Raw genomic sequence first — 21809 nt, 5'->3', positions numbered from 1 at the left:
GTTTTTGGCGAATACATTGTAGAGGTGTTCTTCCTCTTTTTGCAGTTCTGGGGTACTGCAGTGTGTTGTGGCCCTTTTGAATAGTGTCTTGATGCAACTTCTTTGTGTGTGTTGGGGTGGTTGCTTTCGTAGTTCAGGACTTGGTCTGTGTGTGTGGCTTTCCTGTATACCTTTGTGGTGAATTCTCCGTTCGGTGTTCTCTGTACCATCACGTCTAGGAATGGGAGTTGGTTGTCCTCAGCCATGTCTGACCCATTTCCTGCACCTCAGGCCTCATTCCGTCTTTTTTTTTTCCTCTCTTCCACAACAACGATAGGCTCCCAAGTCCTCATCTACCATCCCACGAGCATCCACATCCAAAGGATCATGAGCTGCCATTTCTGCCACTTCCCAGTGGGATGGCAAAACCATCCAAACCACAACCCCAGGATGCTCCTAAAGCATCTGACCTTGCAATTGCAGAAAGTGAAACATCTGCCCATTCACTTCCTCTGTCCTCACTAATCAAGGTCCCAGACACACTTTCCAGATGAAGCAGTGATTTACCTGCATCTCACTCGATCTAATTAATTGTATTTGCTTACAATGTGGTCTCCTGTAAACTGGGGAGACCAAGTACAGACTGGGCAACCGCTTTGCGGAAAACCTATGTTCTTTCTGCAAAAATGACCCTAATCTTCCAGTTGCCTTCCATTTCAACACACCACCGTGTTCCCTGGCTAACATCTCAGTCTTTGGTTTACTGCATTGCTGTAGAGAAGCTTAGTGCAAGCTGGAAGAATAGGACCTCATTTTCTACTTCGGAACCTTACAACTTTCTGGACTCTATATTGAGTTCAAAACTTTCAGGGCTTGAATGTCTTCTCCCATGTTCTTAGCCCAACCCCCACACACCAGGCCTTATCATCATATGGGCTACTATTGGAAACAAATCATTGTCAGCTATTCATTCTCCCAAACTGACCTTTCCCTATTCCTTTGTCTGCCCAACTGATTTTCTCTCTCTCCCTTGGTTCAATCTCCACCTATCGTTTACTCTTCCTTCTCTCCCTCTGCCTCCATAAGTACCAACCTTTTCCTAGCTACAATCAGTTCTGAGAAGGATCACTGGACCCGAAGGGTTAACTCTGCTTTGTCTCCACAGATGCTGCAAGACCTACTGAATTTATTCCAGCAATTTTTGTTTCTTCAAATTGTATTTTTTTGGCATTTATCTGAACTAGTTGTGCCTCAGTAAGCATGTATCTCCTTTTCATACGACAATTTCTTTGTCACTGTAAGTAACAATAACTATATTGTTAGATTAATAGTGTTTTGATAACAAGAGCCTGCTGCATGAATAGTGCTTTTTGTCCTTGCCTTGAAATTTTGATTCCTATTTGTAAAATAAGTGGCTGATGAAACGCTGCTTTCAGCATATTGCTGTTTTATTTTCCATAAACTTGGTTGTTTTGAAAGGTGCAGTTTCCATCTACATTTACATCCAAAGACTCTATATTTCATGTCTTTCAAAAATGGTTTATCATTGAGATCCATATTTTGCTGTCAGTTATAAATGCGAAGAGCCCAGGTTTAGTCTCAACTCCAGGTTGTGAACCAATGGGGGCACACAGTACAGAAACACAGGTGTGAAGATTCAAGCTGACATGCTGGTTTTCCAGCATCATCTTGTACCAGGCCTTTGCCCAGAGCAGGAAAGGGGGAGCAGCACTGCTACCTGTGTCAGTTGACCTTGTTGAATTCTTATTAAGCCCTATTGTTAGAGGCTAATTTAATGTAGCTGCCTTGGTTCACCCTCCCAGTTACAGACCAGGAAACCAGCACCTCTGCAGGCTTTGAATTGCTCAATTCTGAGAGAGGTACCCTTTCACATTGGTGGACAAGCTGCTGGGAACATGTTTTTATTTTAATTTTAAAGTCAAAATCTTGGGGTTCCCACACTTTGTACCTGAAAAGTCAATCTGCTCTTCCTCTGTGCTGGAGGGTGTCTTATTGCCCCTTGAGCTTTGAAAGCCAACTTCCCATCTTTAGTTGGATATTGCACCTACATTCTGGCCATTAATTTGGCCATTCTAGGGGAAATCACAACAGATGACTGTACATCACGCTGCACTTTTCTGACTGCCATCTTGCCTTCATGTCAGGTCCTGAATTCTGACTGAGAATTCTGCCTGTTGCGATAATTTGAATTTTTTTTTTTACATTAAGTGTTCAGAGAAGGCTGTATTATTGAACATGTTCTAATTTGGATAAGATATTAAAACAAGGCCTAACTGCCTCATTTTACTCAATTGGGTAGATGGTACGGATCCAAGAAGAGTAAGAGGAACTCCCCATAAACATTCATCATGCCACCACTGATCATTCATCTCTTTTGGTAAATTTAGCAGCCAGTTCCAATAAGAAAATGACTTCTCTTGATAAGTAAATAAATTGGAACCTTTGCCTGTTTTCCACAAAAGGAATTTGAAAACGACTAACCTTAATGTTACAAGTGTACTCAATTTATAGGAAAGGCTTTCAGGCAAAAGATGTAAACCATTCTATTTATTTGTCCAAGAGTCTAAACAGCCAGTAATTTGTTTGGCTTATTCAAGTAATTTTTTTCAAAAAAAAACTTGTACTTAAGTTGAAAAATCCTTTGATCTCTATCTTTGAAGAGAGCAAACTCAGAAAACCCTACAAGACAACTCAGAGGTTCTCCCCTTGGCTCTTATGTTTAAGTTAAGGCAACCCATTCATGTGAGGATTTGTGGAGTATGTATTTTTTATGAAGAGAGAAGCACGAATTGAGGTAAATCTGTACTGTTGTCTGGATTCATCTATTGTAACTGTTGTCCTTTATGTCTGCTTGATGTGAAATCAAGCAGCTGAATGAACAGTGTGAAGAAGTATTTTTGTGTATAAAATAGGGCTGCAAATATGCAAGCTATAAACCATCGTTATTGTATGAGCACAGTTAAGGCAGTATAAGCCAACTCTATTTGAATATGGCATTCAGATTGTGTATGGAAATAAGTGATGCTCCTGAACCCAAGAAGGTGTCTTCTACAATAAAGTTAAACTTTTAGCATGTTGTAAAGCAAATTGAAGAAATGTATATTCCAGACAGACCATAGTAACACTGCCTCTGCTCCTACAATGAATACAGGCTACCTTCTGTTGCATTGCATACAGAATGACTTTGAGAATTATGGATTATTTATTGCCACATATATCTAGAAAGATACAGTAAAAAGTGTTACCACAATCTGGCTCCGTTTGAGTTACAAAAAGAATAAAAAGAAATAGAGTTCATCTTCTGTAAAAGGGGTCTTCCAACGCAGCTCGAGGGCTTCTGCAAAGTGTCCCAGGCCTTGAGGACTCTACGCGCTTCAGGCTTATCACAACCTGGTAAGCACTGCCGCAGACAACGACCCACTGAATCCCCAAGGCCTACTGCAGCCAGGAGTCCTCACACTAGGCACTGCCACTACCGCAGCTAATGACCTACCGGCCTCCACTCCAGCTTCCCCATGATGCCAGAAAATGGAGAAATGAAAAAGATGCAAAAGAGAAGGATGCAGCCAACCTGGCGCAGACAAGCTCAGGAGCCTGAACACTACCTACCATACCGGTGTTACCATCTTGGATGTACATTTTGTTGTGATAAAGAAAGTAATTACTGTACTGTACAATTGAATTTATGATCAGGCAGATGTATTTTTGAAGACCCCCTGGACTATATTTCTGATTCCTTTGAATTTTTCGTAACAAAATTAGTTGCAAAATGATATTTCAGTGTTATGCTTTATACCAAAAAGATAATTTGATCACAGAATTTACAGTAAAAACCACAAAGGGCTCCACAACTTGCACAATGACTGTTGCAGTTATAATTGCCATGAATTGCTGAATTTTAATTCCTGCTTCTAATTATTGGCTGGATTTGGTATCAGCTGTAACAAAGGACCCAGTATATATTCATTATGAATCCTTCACTGTGTGTGATGTGATGTCGGCATTTTGACATTCAAAGAGGAACAATGGTTTTCACAATTAGTAAGTTAATGCTTTTAATCTATACTGAAGGTAATTAAGTTTCTTAGTGGTGCCTGAAATAAAATAAACAACTGCCAAACTTTAGTTTGATTTAAAAAGCTTCTGCAAGAAATCATAGGCTATTTTAGTTGTCATAAACATGTGAGATGACCACAAATGATCCTTGTCAATTTTTTATGTTTTAGTCCTGTTTTCATTAATCGTGGTTAGCCCAGATTATGGCTCAATTTATCTATTGTGTTTCAAAAATTTGCTGAGCCACTTCCTCCAGTGATTAATACAGTTTAGGATTTCCAACTTCTTCATACTAGCTCTTGTGTACAATAAGATAGGGAAGGCTAATGGGATTTATAAGGAGTCCTATGTTGTTAAATACTTATTCTTTTTCTTGCAGATACAATAGATGAGTATTTTGAATACGATGCTGAGGAGTTTTTGCTTTCCTTGACCTTGCTGATCACTGAGGGGCGCACTCCAGAATGCTCGGTGAAAGGTCGTACAGAAGGATTTCATTGCCCTCCAGCACAACTTGGACAGTCATTAAGTACAAAACACGAATGCATTGAAAAAGTGCCGCAAGTATGTTCTTATCAAACTTTTTAATAGAAGATATCCAATTCATATTAACTGTTAATTTCTGTCCAAACTGAAAACATAAATCAATAACTTGTCAATGTGGACAAGTTGGATTTTAATTGAAAAGTTTTGTTTTCACATTAGCTCATAATTTCTCTTTTATTTTATATCTCCCTGTATTTTGACAGTGTTGTCAGGCTAGAAGAACCAGGTCTCGGGTTTTGCTTCTGTGGAGGAATAATATTTCCATCATGGTTGAAGTGATGTTGCTTCCCGACTGTTGCTATAGCGACACTGACGGTCCATCCACAGAGGGGAGTGATATAAACGACCCTGCTATCAAACAGGATGCTTTGCTGCTGGAAAGGTGGTCTTTACAGTCAGTGCCCAAACAGTGAGTCTTTGTTCTTCACTATTGTAAAACGCTACCAAATTAGTAGTCATCTTATTTTCCTTCTTTTGTTTTGTGAAAAAATGAACAATGCTGTTGAAGAAAAGAATATAACACCGAAACCATTGTAAGACTTCAAGAATCAACTGCTGTTGTATTTTGGTTTTGGAATTCGTTTTGGTACGATGTACTACAGTGATTAGGTTTAATAATCTTGTTTCACTGTGGGTAAAAGATTTAGCATCTTTAATAGATGCAAAATAGATAATTTGGCGCAACTATCATTGGGATAAATTGATCTCTAGTCAGATAATTTGTGTATGAAGTATAAGGGAGCCTTATTATGACTAAATTTGGTTTTGTAGTCACCACTACCAGTGTTTCCCAGTGCTCTCCATATATTTTCATTCATTATACTCTTTTTAACCCACTCTAAAATGAAATCTTGACTGTGCTGAGAACAGTGGCAAAAATATTGCAGTATATGCTGATGTACAGAAGCCTACATAGTAAAATTATTCTAATGCTGAAATTATGGATGTATTAGCTTATAAGTGTTTTAATTTTTAAGATTTTAAAATAGTTTAATTATTGAAATGGGGTATTTTGCTTATAGGATATGCATAGGGGCTTACATTGCTGAACAGAAGTACTTGCCAAAGCTTTGCAAACTTGGTGCTGTTACATATAAAGTCATAGAGACAAACATCACAGATACAGACCGTTCAATCCAGCTTGTCCATGTTTTCCTAAATTAGTCCCATTTGCCAGCACTCTAAACACGTCCTATTCATATACCCATCCAGATGCCTGTAAAATGTTGTAATCGTATTAGCTTCCACCACTTCCTCTGGAAGCTCATTCCATACATGCACCACCATATGCGTGAAAAAGTTGCCCTGTAGATCCCTTTTAAATCTTTCCCCTCTCACCCTAAACCTATGACCTCTAGTTCAGGACATCCCCAGCCCAGGGAAAAGACCTTGTCTATTTACCGTACCCCTAGATTATGGATTTGGTTGGGGTGTTCAAATGTGTCTGCCTACTTATCGGCTGCTGCTAATCTAAATAACAGTCTGGTACTATCTAATCAGGTTCTGCAAACAGAATAAATATTCTTGGAGCAGGATGACTACGGTTAGTTAATGCAGAATGGCCTGAAATTGGATTTGCTGATCATGCATGTCTCCTTCCCTGTCTGCACAGAGAACCAGAGTACATCCATAACACACAATCCGATGAAATCCTGGCTTGTGTCATCTAGTTGTTGTTATTATTATTTAATAAATGTGGACAAAGTTAAAAATCACAACACCAGGTTATAGTCCAACACCCCCCCTACACTCTCACTCATGTGCGTACCCTCTCACAGGCATATACTCTGTCTCACACACACATACTCACGATGTCTCTCTCACTCCCTTACACTCCCTCTCATGCACGCGCGCACACATGTAAGTCTATGGGGTGAATTTGCATTTGCAGATTTATATTGGCAGATACATTCTGCGTTGTTCAAAAAGCACACAATCTGTAGGCAGGCAGCCCATGTGACATTTTATAAATTCTTACTTTGGAAATAGAACGGGTCTGACTCAAGGTTGGAATACAGACAGACTCCACCTTTAATGCATTGTCTGAGCTGAGATGTCACCTTTTTTTAATAATTCCTGCAGCTATCTTGGGATTGTGACTTGAGAGAAGTTCTGCGATTTACATGTTAATGAATTGAAATCCGCAACCCATTCTAAGTGATTAAAGACTTAATAGCAATCCAGATTTGTTCAATACATTGAAATGGTTGTTTTATCACTTTGATCTTTTACTATAAATTCTGCGTCCTATAGCCCTGCTCCACTAGCTATCTGACAAAGAAGCAGCACTCCAAAAGCTTGTACTTCCAATAAACCTGTTGGATCATAACCTGGCGTTGTGAGTTTTATTTTTTAACTTTGTCCACCCTGGTCCAACAATGGCACCTCCATGTCACTAATAAATGTGCTACTCGTACTACTACTTCTGATGCTGGAGGAACTTCTCTCATATTAACTTCTACTGTTCTATTTGGATTGTGTTGTGTTTCTAAAGGACATTCTTGGTTAGCCTCCAGAAAAGAGCATTAAAGTTGAAGTTTTTTATTTGTTCGTTGGATGTAGGCATTGCTACCTAGGCCAGTGTTAAAACTCTATCCTTAATAGCCGTTGAAAATGGTGATGAGATTCCTTACACAAATCTGTCCAGTCCATGGGCTGTCAGTACACCCAGTGGGTCTGAAGGAACTTAGATGAGTTACTGCAGTGCATTGTGTAGATGGTTCATGCTGCTGTCATTGTTGACGGTGAATGGTGTGCCAGTCAAGTGGCTGCCTTGACCTCAATGGTTTGGAGCTTAGTGAGTGATATTAGAGATGGACCCATCCAGGCAAGTGAAGAGTATTCCATCATACTCCTGACTTGTAGATGGTAGACAGGCACTGGAGAGACAGTTATATGCCGTAAAAATCCTAGCCTCTGAATTGCTCTTGTGTACTCATTTCTTGACTAATCTCATTCAGTTTCTGATCAGTGGTAAACCGGAGATATTGACAGATGAGGGTTTAGTTATGATAATTCTACTGAACTTCAAGGGGAGATGGTTAAGTTGTTTTTTGTTTGAGATGGTTATTGCCTGGTACTTGTGTGCATAAATGTTGTTTGCCATTTATTGGCGCTAACCTGGATGTTGTCCGAGTCTTGTTGCAAGTTGACACTAGTTACTTCAGTGTGTGAGATATTGTAAATAGTTTTTAACATTGGACAATTATCTTCAAGTATCCCCCTCTGACCTCATGGTCAAAGGAAGATCATTGCAGCAGCTGAAAATGTTGGGTCTGTGACACTACCCTGAGGAATTCCTGCAGTGATATCCTGGGAATGAGATGATTGACCTTCAGTGACTGCTACCATTTGTATGTGCTGGGAAAATGCCACTTGAAAGCGCTGAAAATTTTCTGTTCCATCAATTTGTTGATGCTTGAGAGTAGATTGATGGGGTAGTATATACTGGGTTGGATTTATCCTGCTGAGTAGATGCCAATGTTGTTGCTCTACTGGAACGGCTAGATGGAGCACAGGTCTTCAGTACTGCTGCTGGAATGTTGTCTGGTCCTGTAAACTTTAGTGTCCAGAGCCTTCAACCATTTCTTGAGATCACATGCAATGAATGGAATTGACTCAAGATTGGCATTTGTGATGCTGGGGTTCTTAGCAAGTGGATGAATCATCCACTTGGCGTTTCTGATTTGAGAATACTTCAGCATTATCCAAAAAGTTGGTACCTTACCAACTTGTGTGTGGAGCAGAGTAGGGTTTTATCACAAATGCTATGAGGGTGTTCAATTTGAAGATCTGTTTATATATGTACTTTGTGGGTGGTACATTCTATCCCATGGTGTTTGAAGGTGAACTGTCTGGTGCTGACAGTTTTAGATTTGGGAGATGAAGTTCTACAACAGTGTTATTGTGCTGTTGGTTGAAATTTACCTTCCACTGTTGAAGTGTTGAACCTCAGCCTGGTATTGCTTGAAGTAAATGAAAGAAACAGGTCAGAAAGCTCATTGTTATTCATCATATGCACCAAGAAGTAATAAGGATAAGTATTTTCTTTCTTTGAACGTTCAGTTGGTGATTCCAGTGGGATAGTATCCCAACCGGGGTAAGTGCAACTGTATTTTTAGGACACCTTTTCTCATCCCAAATTGGTAGATAACTAGAAGAGTTTACATGACGATTCCTCAATCACAGATGCTGTTGCTCAAAGACACCTCTGTCCCAACACAAGAGTCTAGTGGTCTTCATGCTTCTGTTACATATGTGTACATTCATGACTAGGTACATAGCCCTGTCCACTTTAGGAGACCTCTGTCACAACATAACTTGACAAATTAACCTTGGCAGATGATCGTGCATCACTTTGTTTCAAGCTGCGGCCTTGGCATTATAATTGTCCATACAGTCTTAATAAGTTGGTGGTCAGATTTTAATGATACATCAAACTTCAATTACTAGGATCACCCTGCCACTGTAGCTGCCTTCTGCCTTCATAGCTAGTCAGATATGCAATTAAGCCAATGTTCTTTAGCTATTGTGCAATTAAGAACCTTTTGAACTGCAGTTTGTCTGGCATCTCACCCCAGACTTTGCCCTCTTGGGTGTCCCTATCAGGAGCAAGGAATTTTTGATGGTTCAACGAATTACAGAAGTACAAGCATTTCTATATTGTCAAGGTGGCAATTAACAGAATAGTGGACAGGAGAGCTTGTACTTTTGCTGAGGAATGGAAGAAGACTTCCTTTTTAAAAGTAAAAGCTGTTGTTAAGGGCTTTTATCTTTTGCAAGAAGAGATAGTTGTCATATGTGGGAATTTGTATCATGTTATACTGCTAGCTGATGGTCATACTAGACTATGGTTAAAGAACTGGTTGAGCTACAGCAGACAGAGAGGAGGAGTAGTTGAAGGGAGTTTCTCGAAATGGAGAAAGATGACCAGTGGTGTTCCCCAGGGATCAGTGCTGGGGCCAGTGTTGTTTGTGATATACATAAGTGATCTGGAAGAGGGCATTGTTGGTCTGATCAGTAAGTTTGCAGATGATACAAAGATTGGTGGACTAGCTGAAAGCATAGGGGACAGTCAAAGAATACAGGAGAATATAGAATAACTGGAGAGTTGGGCAGAGATGTGGCAGGTGGAGTTCAATCCAGGCAGATGTGAGATGATGCATTTTGGGAAGTCTAATCCTAGAGCCAACTATATTGTAAATGGTAGAGCCTCTGGAAAAGTTGATGAGCAGAAAGACCTGGATGTTCAGGTCTATTGTATCCTGAAAGTGGCTGCACAGGTGGATGGAGTGGTCAAGAAGGCATATAGTATGCTTGCCTTCATCAGACGGGGTATTGGGTATAAGAGCTGGCAGGTCATGTTAAAATTGTACAAGGCTTTGGTTCGGCCGCATTTAGAATACTGTGTACAGTTCTGGTCACCACCAAAAGGATGTGGATGAATAGGTTAGGATTGTTTTCATTAGAAAAAGGGAGATTGGGGGGGGGAGCTGATTTGAGGTCTACAAAATCATGAAGGGTATAGACAGGGTGGATAGAGATAAACTTTTTCCCAGGATGAGGGATTCAATAGCGAGAGGTCACGTATTCAAGGTGAGAGGTGAAAAGTTTAAGGGGGATGCACTTGGAAAGTACTTTACACAAAGGGTGGTATGTGCCTGGAACACGTTGGCAGCAGAGGTAGTAGAGGCAGGCACGGTAGGTCCATTTAAGGTGCGTTTGGACAGATGTATGAGTAGGTGGGGATACAGATGCTTAGGAATTGGGTGATTGGTTTAGACAGTGGATTTGGATCGGCTCAGGCTTGGAAGGCCAAAGGGCATGTTCCTTGGCAGTAAATTTTTTCTGTTCTCTGTTCTTTGTTCTTAGACAAGTCGGATCCCAGAGTGAAACCTGGCGTGATAGATAATAAGTTTCATTTTTGTAATTTGTTTACCATTTTGGTCAGTCACTGATCAAATCCACAAGAGGCTGCCAATGTTCTTTTAACAAATGAACATCAAAGTTTATTGCACACAAACAAAAACAAGCACATTCAATTTTACAGTAGTGTGGGGGAGTTCAAATCTAGGGAACATGTTTTTAGGTGAGAAGAGAGATTTAAAAAGGACACAAAGGGCAACTTTTTAAAGTGTTTTTTGTGTGTTATGAACTGCCAGAGGAAGTGATGGATGCTGGTAAGTTACAACATTTAGAAGACATTCGAATAAGTACAGGAAAAGGATATGGGCCAAATGCAGACAAGTGGGACTAGTTTAGTTTGGGAACTAATTGGACTGAAGGGTCTGTTTCCATGCTATATGGCTCTGACTTATTTGGGCTACACTGGGACAAGACAAAATAGTTCTTATAAAAAGCAACTAAGGGCTAATTTAGAATCTGCCATGTCTAAGACAAGCACAGAATATTATGATATGTCGGCATGAGTGGATTTTATCGACAGTTCATTCTGAATTTCAGCACTGTAATGGTGCTTTTGACAAGTTGATAAAGAAAGACAAGAAATTACAATAGCCAAAAGCCTGTCAGAGACCTCTGACAATTTGAAAGCTGGACTGACTTGCACTAGTTTTAGCAGTTCCAAATTATGCTAAGCTGTTTACATTGTTTACCAGTACTGCTGAGAGTGGTACTACAGGGGAATGAAATGGGGATTGAGCCGCCACTTACTTATTTTTATTGCAATTTAAATAATGCTAGCTGAATTATTCTGTGGAGAAAGAGACTTTGAATTTGGTATTGGCTTTACCGCACTTTGAAATCTAAATGTCTAATAATTTTGTTCATCATAACCTTTTGATTTTTCTTGAAATGTTTCATAACAAGAACTTGAGACTGTTTGTTTCATTGGAATTTAATGCTGCAACCACACAGGTTAAAAATCCCTCACACAACCAGTATAGATAATATTATGCAGATAGCATCAAGAGATATAGTGGAAGAAAACAAGTATCATGACCAAAACTGGCTTATAGAGTAGGATAATTACAGAAACTCCATGTCTATTTAATGTAAATATTACTTTGGTCAAAATTAAATCTGCTTAAGTAAAATAAGTGTAGTGATAAGAGAAACGTGTAATAGAAAATTGTAAATGCCTCTTAAAGTTGACTTTTCTGCAGGAAGGTGTTATTAAGGCTTATAATTTATTATTATTATTTTTATTATTATTTGGAATCTGTATTGTAAAGTGGATAGGACTATGTATAGTTTTAATTTTGATTTAAATTTCTGTGTTCTGTGGCTTAAGGGCAGGACAGTTTTATTTTCATTTTACATTACCTCTCTGCCGAAGGATTGTCAGGAAATCTGTTTACATACATTGAAAAGAGGCTTTTAAAAACAATCTTTGGGTTGAGTAGTTGAAACAAGGGTCGAAGAGGAAAAATTTGGGCTGTTGCCAAATATGCAATGACACAGGGAGATTGAGTCAAAGATAATTTTCCTTTCAGGTAGGAGGCGCGAACTATCCAATAGGTCAGTATGTGAGGAGATTTCTTTTTGGATAGAAACAGGTCATTCTGAAAGAACGTATATCGTCAGTGCAGTTTAGCAATCTCCAAAACAGTCAAGGCAGACTGGATTGGCTTAGAAGCTAGTAAGAGAAAAGTTTCAAAAACCGCTTTAAGATGTCAGAGTGGAAGACATCCTATGTGGCTGTTGAATGTTTGAGTTTAAGAAACACATCTTAATAAGATTAAGTAATTTAAAGATCTCATGAAAAAACATTAGCTAATGAAGAACACAGATATTTTCCAGAAAGAAACCAATTATAACCATGTTAACTGAACAAAGAACTTTAAAATGGAAATTGGATGACCCCTGAGTTTTGAATACATACAAGACTGTTTTTTGAGGTTAAAAGGGTTGAATCTAAACTTGTGTGAAATAAAGTTTTTTTTTTCCCTTGTGCAATAAACTTTGATATTGTTAAGTATATTGGTAGCCTCCTTTTTGAATATGTCCAGTGACTATCACAGTAAACAAAATGTAAAAATAAAATTTGTCATCTCTCCAGTGGGATTTCACTCTGGAATCTGACTTGTCCAGTATTACCATCAACTGAGATCATAACATTTGTTATAATAATACTATTAAAGTTTCTTATTTTTAAACCTTCAGAACTGGAGATCGTTTTATTGAAGAAAGGAGTCTTCTGCAAGCTGTCCGTTCATATGTCTTTTTTTCTCAGCTGAGTGCTTGGCTGAGTGCATCACAAGGTGCTGTTCCACGCAATATTCTTTACCGGTGAGTAACTAAATAGTGTTTTCATGTTTTGGAACAGTACATTTCAAAAAGGAAGGTTCCTGTTCTTTTTCTTGTTATAGATAATTAATGATGATAAATAATAGCGATAGCCCCTCCCCCAAAAAATGTAGGCATCTCTCTGTATTGATTATGTATAGCTTGAAGGACATCAATCGACAAGCAAAGGGCAAGGTGAGGAGAGAAGTGTCCACGTGGTACCTCAAAATTAACCTGGCATGATAATGGAGGTAACACATTCAAATAGAGAAAATTGGTGAGGACATATGGGTTTGAAAGTGAGGATGCTGAATATATACTCCAATTTGCTGGATGTGATTAGTGCTGATCACCAGGGACTGTATAATATAATATAATTAAGGAATAGAGATCCATCCTATCTCAGTTTGCAGGTAATGCTAAATTAGGGCAGTACAGTTTATGGTGTAAATGGGATCAGAAAGTTGGGATGTTGACAGATTAAGTGAGTCAGCAAAACTGTGGCAGATGAAGTTCAGTGGGGGAAAGTATATGTCATTTGCATCTCAGTCAGGTGTTTCCTATGTGTCGAGAAGGATGACCAGAGAAATTTCGAAGTCCAAATGCAGATAGTATGACAAAATTAATGGAGAGTACAAATAATTAAGAACAACTTGTTTTATATTAAAGGATTTTATAAATATGCCTCAAGGCATTTTAAAGAAGCCATAAAAGCAATGGTGGATTGCTCTTCAGCATGTTAGCAGATTGCCAGGTAAATCCTGTTGGGCTCTGGGGATATGAGGAGCCTCTCCTTCTTGGACACTCTTTCGCCCACAATGGAACCCCAGGGAGCAGTGGCTAATTCTGTGGCATCAGTGCCTCCTGTCCTCTGTGATTGCACACCTCTTGGCAGGGCCTGCCTAACTAGCTGTGCTGGTTGTGAGGGGATTTATCCGTCAATGTGGACTCTTCCTCTATCTACATTGTACCAGCAGCCTCCACTCCCAGTGAGATCACTGCTGCGGGTCCTCTGATTGGTTTAGCAACTGTTTTGGAATGGGTGAGCAAGGGGCACTATTTTTAAAGGATGGCAAGCCCAATAGCAGCCACTAAATTAACTGTACCTTATAAAATGCAACTCCAGTTCCCACTTCCCACCAAAGGAAGGTATACACCCACCTTGGCTTTTGTCTCCAGTTATGAGAAACCCTGTCACTTACAGAAATTCCAGGCTTTAGCTTTTGTGGTTCCAGCCAAGATTGTTTCAGCATTAGGCGTAATGATGCATTAGGTAAGTTTTTTTTCCCACCGATTATATTTTTGTATGTGACTTGTTAATTTTGTTTTGCTTAATCTTCAGAATAAGTGCAACAGATGAAGATATGTTGCTAAATTTTACCCAGCCTCCAGTTGAACATGTCTTTCCAATTCCTAATATTTCCCATAACCTGGCTTTGCGAGTGAGTGTCCTATCCTTGCCCAGGCAGCCTACCTACCCACTGTTGACGTGCAGTATCCATAGTACTATCAGTTTCTATGGGAAAAATATTCCCAGTCAAGAAAAAGATGCTTCTCAATCTACCAGTGGAAAAGAGCACTGTATGCCAGGGGTACAACAGAAGTATAATAAGCAAACATTGACAGCTGTCAGAAACCATGGATCGCTATCAACAAATACAGTAAACACAAGAAAATGTCCTTCTCCTGAGATCTTGGAACCAGGCAAATCATCAACAAGTGATTCTGACAAAATACCTGAAATCAGAAATTCACAGACTAAGGCTCAGTGTTGCAATTGGGCAAATGCTACTGAAATAACTAAACTACAGTCATATGAGAGCCAAACAATGAAGACGTTAAAGTCATTTGCAGCTACAGATTCCAATGGAACCAGCAGTACATCTTCTCCTATTCTGTCAGGTGAGATTAACCCTTTGATAGGAAATTTGCTTCAAGAAAGGGAAGAAGTGATTGCGCGAATTGCCCAACAGTTGAGTTATTGTGAACAAAATACACATACTGCTGGAAGTCCTTTTAGTGCAGTGCAAGAGCCAAGTTCAACGAGTGCAAAACTACTTCAGAGCTCATATGAAGAAAGCCTGAAAAGCCGAGGGAAAGAGACTCCTTGCAGTTCGGCTGCCTGCATTGAAAGCAGTTTCCTCGAAAACAGATGCATGGAGAAGAGCAGGACCTCTTCCCAAGATACCCCAGTCACATTATGTAGAAAGGTAAAAGTTGGCATTGATAAAACAGTTTGCCCAAAATCACAGACACGACGAAAACTATTTCCAGTGGACTCTGTTACTGATAACAGTGGCACATCAGAAACAAAATGTCCTGCTGAAAGAACTGTAAATAAAGATAATAAATCAGACCTGTCACAAACCCTTGACACAGGTAAAGTGAACTGCAAGTGCCCACAATCTGACAACACTGTAATCGACAAGAAAACTACAGTAGAGTCATTATGTCCTGTTTCCTTCCATGAGGACATTGTGAACTGTACAGATAATTCTAAATTACATCTACATACCCCTGATACACACCATGGTATCTCAGAACTTGACAATGCAAGTACATTTAATAGAGAAAAATCAGACTGTTCCTATCCTAGTAACTTGGACTCGAGCACTTGTACTCACAACGTCATAAACAATGCAAAAAATAAATCAGCTAACACAGAAAGCTCACATTCCTGGTGTTCAGCCTCTGCAAACCGCAGAGGTTTGGGGTATTCCTGCTGCAAAATTGAAAGCAATAAATTGGATACGTCCAGTGATGGTTACTTTGGCACAATACAACCTGCAGCCAAAGAAGCTGTTAGTTCAAAAAAGAAAGGAGAGCAGGATAAAACCGATGTGGAAAATCAGAGCTGTGACTCATTACAGTGCACCCGCAATTCAGCCGTGCCAAGAAGACTTACTGGAGACTGTAAAGAAAAGCCTGGAGAATCTCAGGTGCATAGTGTAAGAACATTTTACTTTCACTCCATTGGCAATTAATCATCTTTAAGCAATTTAATTTGACTAGCTTGGAATGCAACAATTTGTTAATATTATGGAAAGATATTCACCATGCTCTTGCCTTGTGTTAACTTCAGTCATATGCAGACTCAAGTTTAATGAGTTTTATCGGTCTTCCAAACACTATTGGCACTTTCTTTTTTAGTAATCACACTTAATTGGGACCTTTCATTATGTGCTTGGGAGGCTACTCGAGCAAATTCTTAGTTCCATAGGTGTTTGGGTGATTAGGTATATAAGGTTGTGGTTGTGGATACAAAAAGCTAGGTGAGTCCTTTTTGTCCTCATGTCCAGATGCCACGTCAGCACCATCCCGTACAGCTGCCTCCATTATGTTAAAATAAAGTATTGATTCCCTTCACTGCCTTGCCCCTGCAGACCTTTGCTGTTTTGCTCATTAACACTCAATGACACCTCGCATAACCCTGCACCTCACCTGACTTTGCATGTGGTCCCTTCCTGTTTACCTCACTGTACCCTCATTTCTTCCACAGCCATTGCTGCTGCTTTTACCCCTGTTCTCTCCCACTTCCTTGCAGTATGTCATGCATTGTTTCATAACTGGTTTGCTTCCCTCACTGTCCACACGGTCTTGTCCCATTTGCTTCTTCTATGACTTTGATTGCAAACTTCACCGCTGATTTGTCTCCTTCCACCACCTTTTCCCCTCCCCTCCCCTCCCACATTCTGTCATGCACCACCCCAACTCTGTTTCCCTTGCTGCTGACTCTCTTCAGCATTGGACAGCAGGAAGTGTAGGGAAGAGGCAAATGCTGGTTTACAGTAGTATTACAGTCGTAGAAGTTATGGATCATAATAATACAAACATTTGCAAGTTAGAATAAATGAATTGATTTGCATGTTAAGTGGTATAGTTTCTTAGATTTTATATATATATATACTTGTGAATCTAATTTCAGTAAAAAATGTGCTACTTTATGATATCTTAATTCAATGTACAATATTAATTCTTGGTCATTCTTGTTACTGTACTGAGCTGCTTGCATGTGATTTATTCAGTATTACAGTTGTTTGGCACCTTTATGAATATTGTAATTGTGCACTGATTGCAACATAGGATAATTAATTCCTCTTGCGTAACTTTCATTCAGAACTCAACTGTTTCAAATTAGGCTGAAAATAACTGGGAACATCTGGATAGTTCAGAAACTGGCTCATGGGAGTACTATGAAAGACAACTACCTTACTGTCACAGTATTTCATAGCAGTTTCAAATCAGCCCATGGGAGTTTTCTATCCATCACTGTTCCTAAGCAGTTAAATATCTCAGCTTGCAAATGCACATGTACCTCTTGGTGAAGAACATTGACCATGAAGATGAAGGATGTCAATGGGAGACTGTGAAACAAATTTTTCAGTTTTTAAAACTCGATGCCAGCATCAAGCAACTAGATACAATTGCTTTATTATTAACTTTGAAGTCTGATGGAGGGCTTTTGTATGATCAGGTGTCGCAGAAAAAAATTGACAGTAAGCCTGATTAGTGCACTTTCTGTCTCTATCTCCCACTACAACTATTATTCAAGGACTGGGAGATATTGGAGGCTGGGTTAGGGTTAGTGAGGAAAAGGAGGGTTTAGTCAGTACAAGGTTGTGACTCAGACTTGGGGGTTAGTTAGGGGCTTCACAGCATAAGCTGACTCAAGCAGTTAAGTGGAAAGGTACTTAATTTCTGGATCCGGGAGTCCACCCTGTTATTAGCTGCTGAGTTTCCCAAGGTCCAGGGAATGGGGGTGAAATTTAAAATGGGAATTAAATGTGCAGCACACAGCCTCATTGAAATATTACCAAGGCGTTAAGTGGAACTATCATCCAGTTATTCAGGACTGGATTGAAACAAAGACCAAGACCATACTTTAGCCAAGTGCAGCATCCAACCGTGAAAATTTTTCCTTACCTAAGTCTTTAAAAACTATTGGCCATTTACCACTGTTCAAAGACCTCAGAAAATTCCAAATATCCATTACTTTCTGTTTAGTTTGTAAGTCCATAATGGGGCACATTTTTCTTGCAGAAGAACTTTTCAAAATCTCCTTTGAAACCTTCTGGCAACTTTTGGAAGAAGCAAAATCGACGTTCATTAGATGGGGTTTCAACTAAAGTTTTTCACCCATGTACTGGATTGCCCTTACTTTCAAGTCCTGTAAGTTAATATTGCCTTTGTTTTAACTGGCTTAATATTCTATTTTTAAATACACATTTTCATAAGTTTTTTTTTTCTAAGAGTGGGTCATTTAAAGTGCTGTAATTATAATGCTGTCTCCTCTATAAACTTGCTGGAACAGGAAGTCTGTGCAGCTGGCATTATTGCTGAGTGACCACTGTTGTTTATTCCTATCTGTTCCATACTCCTTCTCGCTGCTCCCCCACCACCTGTCCAGAATCCGCTTGCCATTTTGCTCAGGGAGTGTGGCAGCAGCTGCTGTTTCTGAGATCTCCTCTGGGTATACAGTTTTGCAGTTTGTTAAAATGACACAAGGCAAGTACTGCAATAAAAAAAAACTTAAAACTGAAACCATTCCACAGGTCCTGCAGCATTGTTGGCAGTGATGTCAGATATCACTTGTTTGCAAGTCATCTATGACAGCATTAAAGTAGGTCGATTCCGTCCCACGTTTCCCAATGATGAAGGTGATTAAAACTGGCCTCTTCCAAGTTATAAAAGTTGATCTACATTTTTCAAAATTGTTTTGAGAAAAAAAAACTCAAACTGTTTAGAACTTAGGCTATATTGTTTAAAGCCTCGTAATACCACAATTACAGGACACAGCTGGTGGAGGCTTATGTATTTGGTGCTTCATTTGAGTCATACCTGCAAATTTTGAATGACTGGATTCTGTGCTGTCAATGACTTTGCATGATGCTTGGTCAGAGGTAGACTTTTGTAACATGACGCGTTTGTATTCTTCAGACAATTCTGTTAACACATATTTGATTGGCAATTTACTGCAGTTGTGCACAGCAAAGTGTTCAATTATTATTTAATGTAACACTTTTTGAGTGGAAATCTTTTTCAAAGTTTATTCCTAATCTTGTGTGACCATTCAGTACTTGTCTCTCTAAGATGTTGGATGCTGACTGCTCAACTAACCAGTAAGTTACAGAAGCTACACGTCTGTGAGCTGTATGGGCATGGTACTTTATATCAGATCAAACATTGGAAATTACTCACACCAGACATCATTTTATTTTTGACTAAGAAAAAAAATGCATCATGTTGCTATTTCCTTTCCTTACTTGTCAAATTTAAGTTTCTTTGTCTTCTGCACATCTGTTATAAGTATAGGTCTTCAAAACTTTTTGGCATTATCGGAATGACTTTATTGGAATGTTTGAAGTAGTCCCCGTTTTCAGTCTCCAAAACAAATCTCCTTACAGCAATAGTGCTTGCAGTACTGAATTACTGACATTTTACATCAGAGCTCTGTGAATACATTTGTGACATCTGGTGGTAGAAACAGATTTTTATAAAACTTCTATTCAATATTTGGCAACTTCAATCTGGCACAAAGAAATTGATGGTCTTAATCTACACCTAAAAACAGTTCCAAGAAGCCAAAATGTCCTCAGAATTATGTAATCATCAGTGGAGTAGGGTAGGATGTGACACCCATGATGGATTGCATAAATATCAGATTGTGGAAGAAGACGACAAAAACAATATGATTATGTTGGGAGAGATTTACTTCTTCATTAACACAGAAGCAAAGTAGCCTAAGTAAAGGTAATTAAGTTCTGAAGTATATTTTGGAGAAGTTTTGAGAACCATAAGAAAACCAATCAGTGAATTAACTGACAACAATTAGTTAACAACATGATTATAAGGGACTATTTTATAAATGTTGATTGCACTGATTGAATTTGTTGTTACGTTTTGCAGAATGCAGGAATAAACAGTCAAGCAAATAAAACAGTGAAAGATGTTAAAAAGGACCTTTTTAAGCAGTGGAATGCCACAGACATTGATGTTAGGGCCTCAAACTCTGAAATTAAGAGTCTAACAATGACAATGACTCCATTGTCGATTGTTGGAAAAACCCTTCTGGTGCACTAATGTCCTTTAGGGAAGGAATCTGCCATCCTTAGCTGGTCTAGCCTACATGTAACTCCAGACCCACAGCAATGCGGTGACTCTTAATGGCTGGGCAATTAGGGATGGGTAATAAATGCTGGGCCTAGCCAGGAACACCCTCATTCCATGAATGAATACAAAAAAAATTATGTATGATTCATTAGTAAATTGGATGAGGAAAGTGAATGTACTATAGCCAAGTTTTGGATGACACAAAAATAGGAGAAAAGGCAATAGTCAGGATGACAAAGAATCTGAAAAGGGATATAGGCAAGTTAAGTGAGTGGGTAAAAACTTGGCAAATGGAATATAAAGTGGAAAAATGTAAGGTTATGCACTTTGGCAGGAAGAGCAAAGGAGCTGAATGTTATTTCAGTGGAGAAAAACTGCAGAAAGCTAAAGAACAGAAGCATTTTGAAACCTTGTACATGACTCACAAGAAGCTAATATCTAAGTTCAGTGGGTAATTGAGAAGGCCAATGGAATATTAGCCTTTACTTCAAAGGGAATCGAGTATAAATATAAGGAAGTTTTGCTAAAGCTACACAGGGCACGAGTCAGACCTCAGCTCGAACACTGTCAAGGCTCCTGATGGAAAGAAAGATATGCTGGCCCTGGAAGCAACCCAGAGAAGGTTAATCAGCCTGGAGTTTTGTCAACTGCATTCATTGCTGGAGTTTAGAAGAAAGGAGGGACATCTTAGAAACCTATAAAATTGTAACAGGACTAGATTGTGAACATCCTTACTGCAATGATCCTCAGACTGAGGAGCACAGAACCAGGGGTCACATTTGAAGAATGCAGGGTGGGCCACTTAGAACTGCGATGAGAATTTCTTTTACTCAAAGTGGTAAGTCTGTGGACTTCTCTGCCACGGAAAGCAGTTGAGCTCAAAGCGTTGAATGTTTTCAAGAAGGAGATAGGCGTAGTTCTTAGAGCTAAATGGATCCATGGATATGTGGCTAAAGTAGAAAGAGAGTACTGAGTAGGATGATCAGCCATGATGATGTTGAATGGTAGAACAGGTTGGAGGAGGTGAAGGGCCTACTGCTGTTCCTATTTTCTATGTTTCTATCTTGATCGAGGGTATGGAGGGACCCTCTTAGAAGAATGTTGATCCGGTACTCATTGAAGTTTTGAAGAATGAAAGGTGGTCTTATTGAAACATATAGAATTCTTAGGGGACTTGACGGAGTGGATATGGGAAGATTGTTTCCCCTTGTGTGACATCCTAGGACCAGAGGGTGTAATTTCAGAATAAAGGGCTGTGCATTTAAGACCGATGAGGAGGAGTTTTGTTTTTCAGAGGTTAGTGAATACGTGGATTTCTTGACTACATAGGGTTGTCAAGGCTGGGTCGCTAAGTACGTTTAAGGCTGAGACAGACAGGATTTTTATCAGTAAGGGCATCAAAGGATTTGTGGGTGGCACGGTGGCTCAGTGGTTAGCACTGCTGCCTCACAGCTCCAGGGTCCCAGGTTCGATTCCAGCCTCGGGCGACTGTCTGTGTGGAGTTTGCACGTTCTCCCAGTGTCTGCGTGGGTTTTCTCCGGGTGCTCCAGTTTCCTCCCACAGTCCAAAAATGTGCAGATCAGGTGAATTGGCCATGCTAAATTGCCCATAGTGTTAGGTGCATTAGTCTGAGGGAAATGGGTCTGGGTGGGTAGCTCTTCGGAGGGTCAGTGTGGAATTGTTGGGCCGAAGGGCCTGTTTCTTCGCTGCAAGGAATCTAATCTAATCTATACAAGAAAAATGCAGGCAAATGGAATTGAGGATTATTAGATCAGGTATGATCTCATTGAGTGGCGGAGCAGACTCGATGTGTTGATTGGCTGACTTCTGCTCCTACATCTGTCTTATGG

General features: G+C 39.6%; 1 protein-coding gene across 7 annotated transcripts in view; it reads left to right on the top strand.

Moving 5' to 3' along the window:
* The window catches only part of fam214a (family with sequence similarity 214 member A), a 103834-nt gene that overhangs the window by 62566 nt on the left and 19459 nt on the right, over positions 1-21809 (top strand). For 6 of the 7 annotated variants that reach the window (XR_006309482.1, XM_043677393.1, XM_043677395.1 and 3 more), the window contains exons 2-6: positions 4436-4620; positions 4806-5011; positions 12727-12852; positions 14192-15797; positions 17890-18018. Coding sequence is in view for 6 of the 7 variants with exons in the window: in XM_043677393.1 (XP_043533328.1) it covers positions 4436-4620; positions 4806-5011; positions 12727-12852; positions 14192-15797; positions 17890-18018 (2252 nt within the window). In the remaining variant the exon portion in view is untranslated. The remainder of the gene's footprint in view (positions 1-4435; positions 4621-4805; positions 5012-12726; positions 12853-14191; positions 15798-17889; positions 18019-21809) is intronic. The other variant, XM_043677394.1, reaches the window with a different exon arrangement.

Source organism: Chiloscyllium plagiosum, chromosome 36, assembly GCF_004010195.1.
Source record: "Chiloscyllium plagiosum isolate BGI_BamShark_2017 chromosome 36, ASM401019v2, whole genome shotgun sequence".
Lineage (NCBI taxonomy): Eukaryota > Metazoa > Chordata > Chondrichthyes > Orectolobiformes > Hemiscylliidae > Chiloscyllium > Chiloscyllium plagiosum.
Note: the sequence above shows the minus strand (reverse complement) of the source record. Positions and strands in the feature narration are given on the sequence as shown.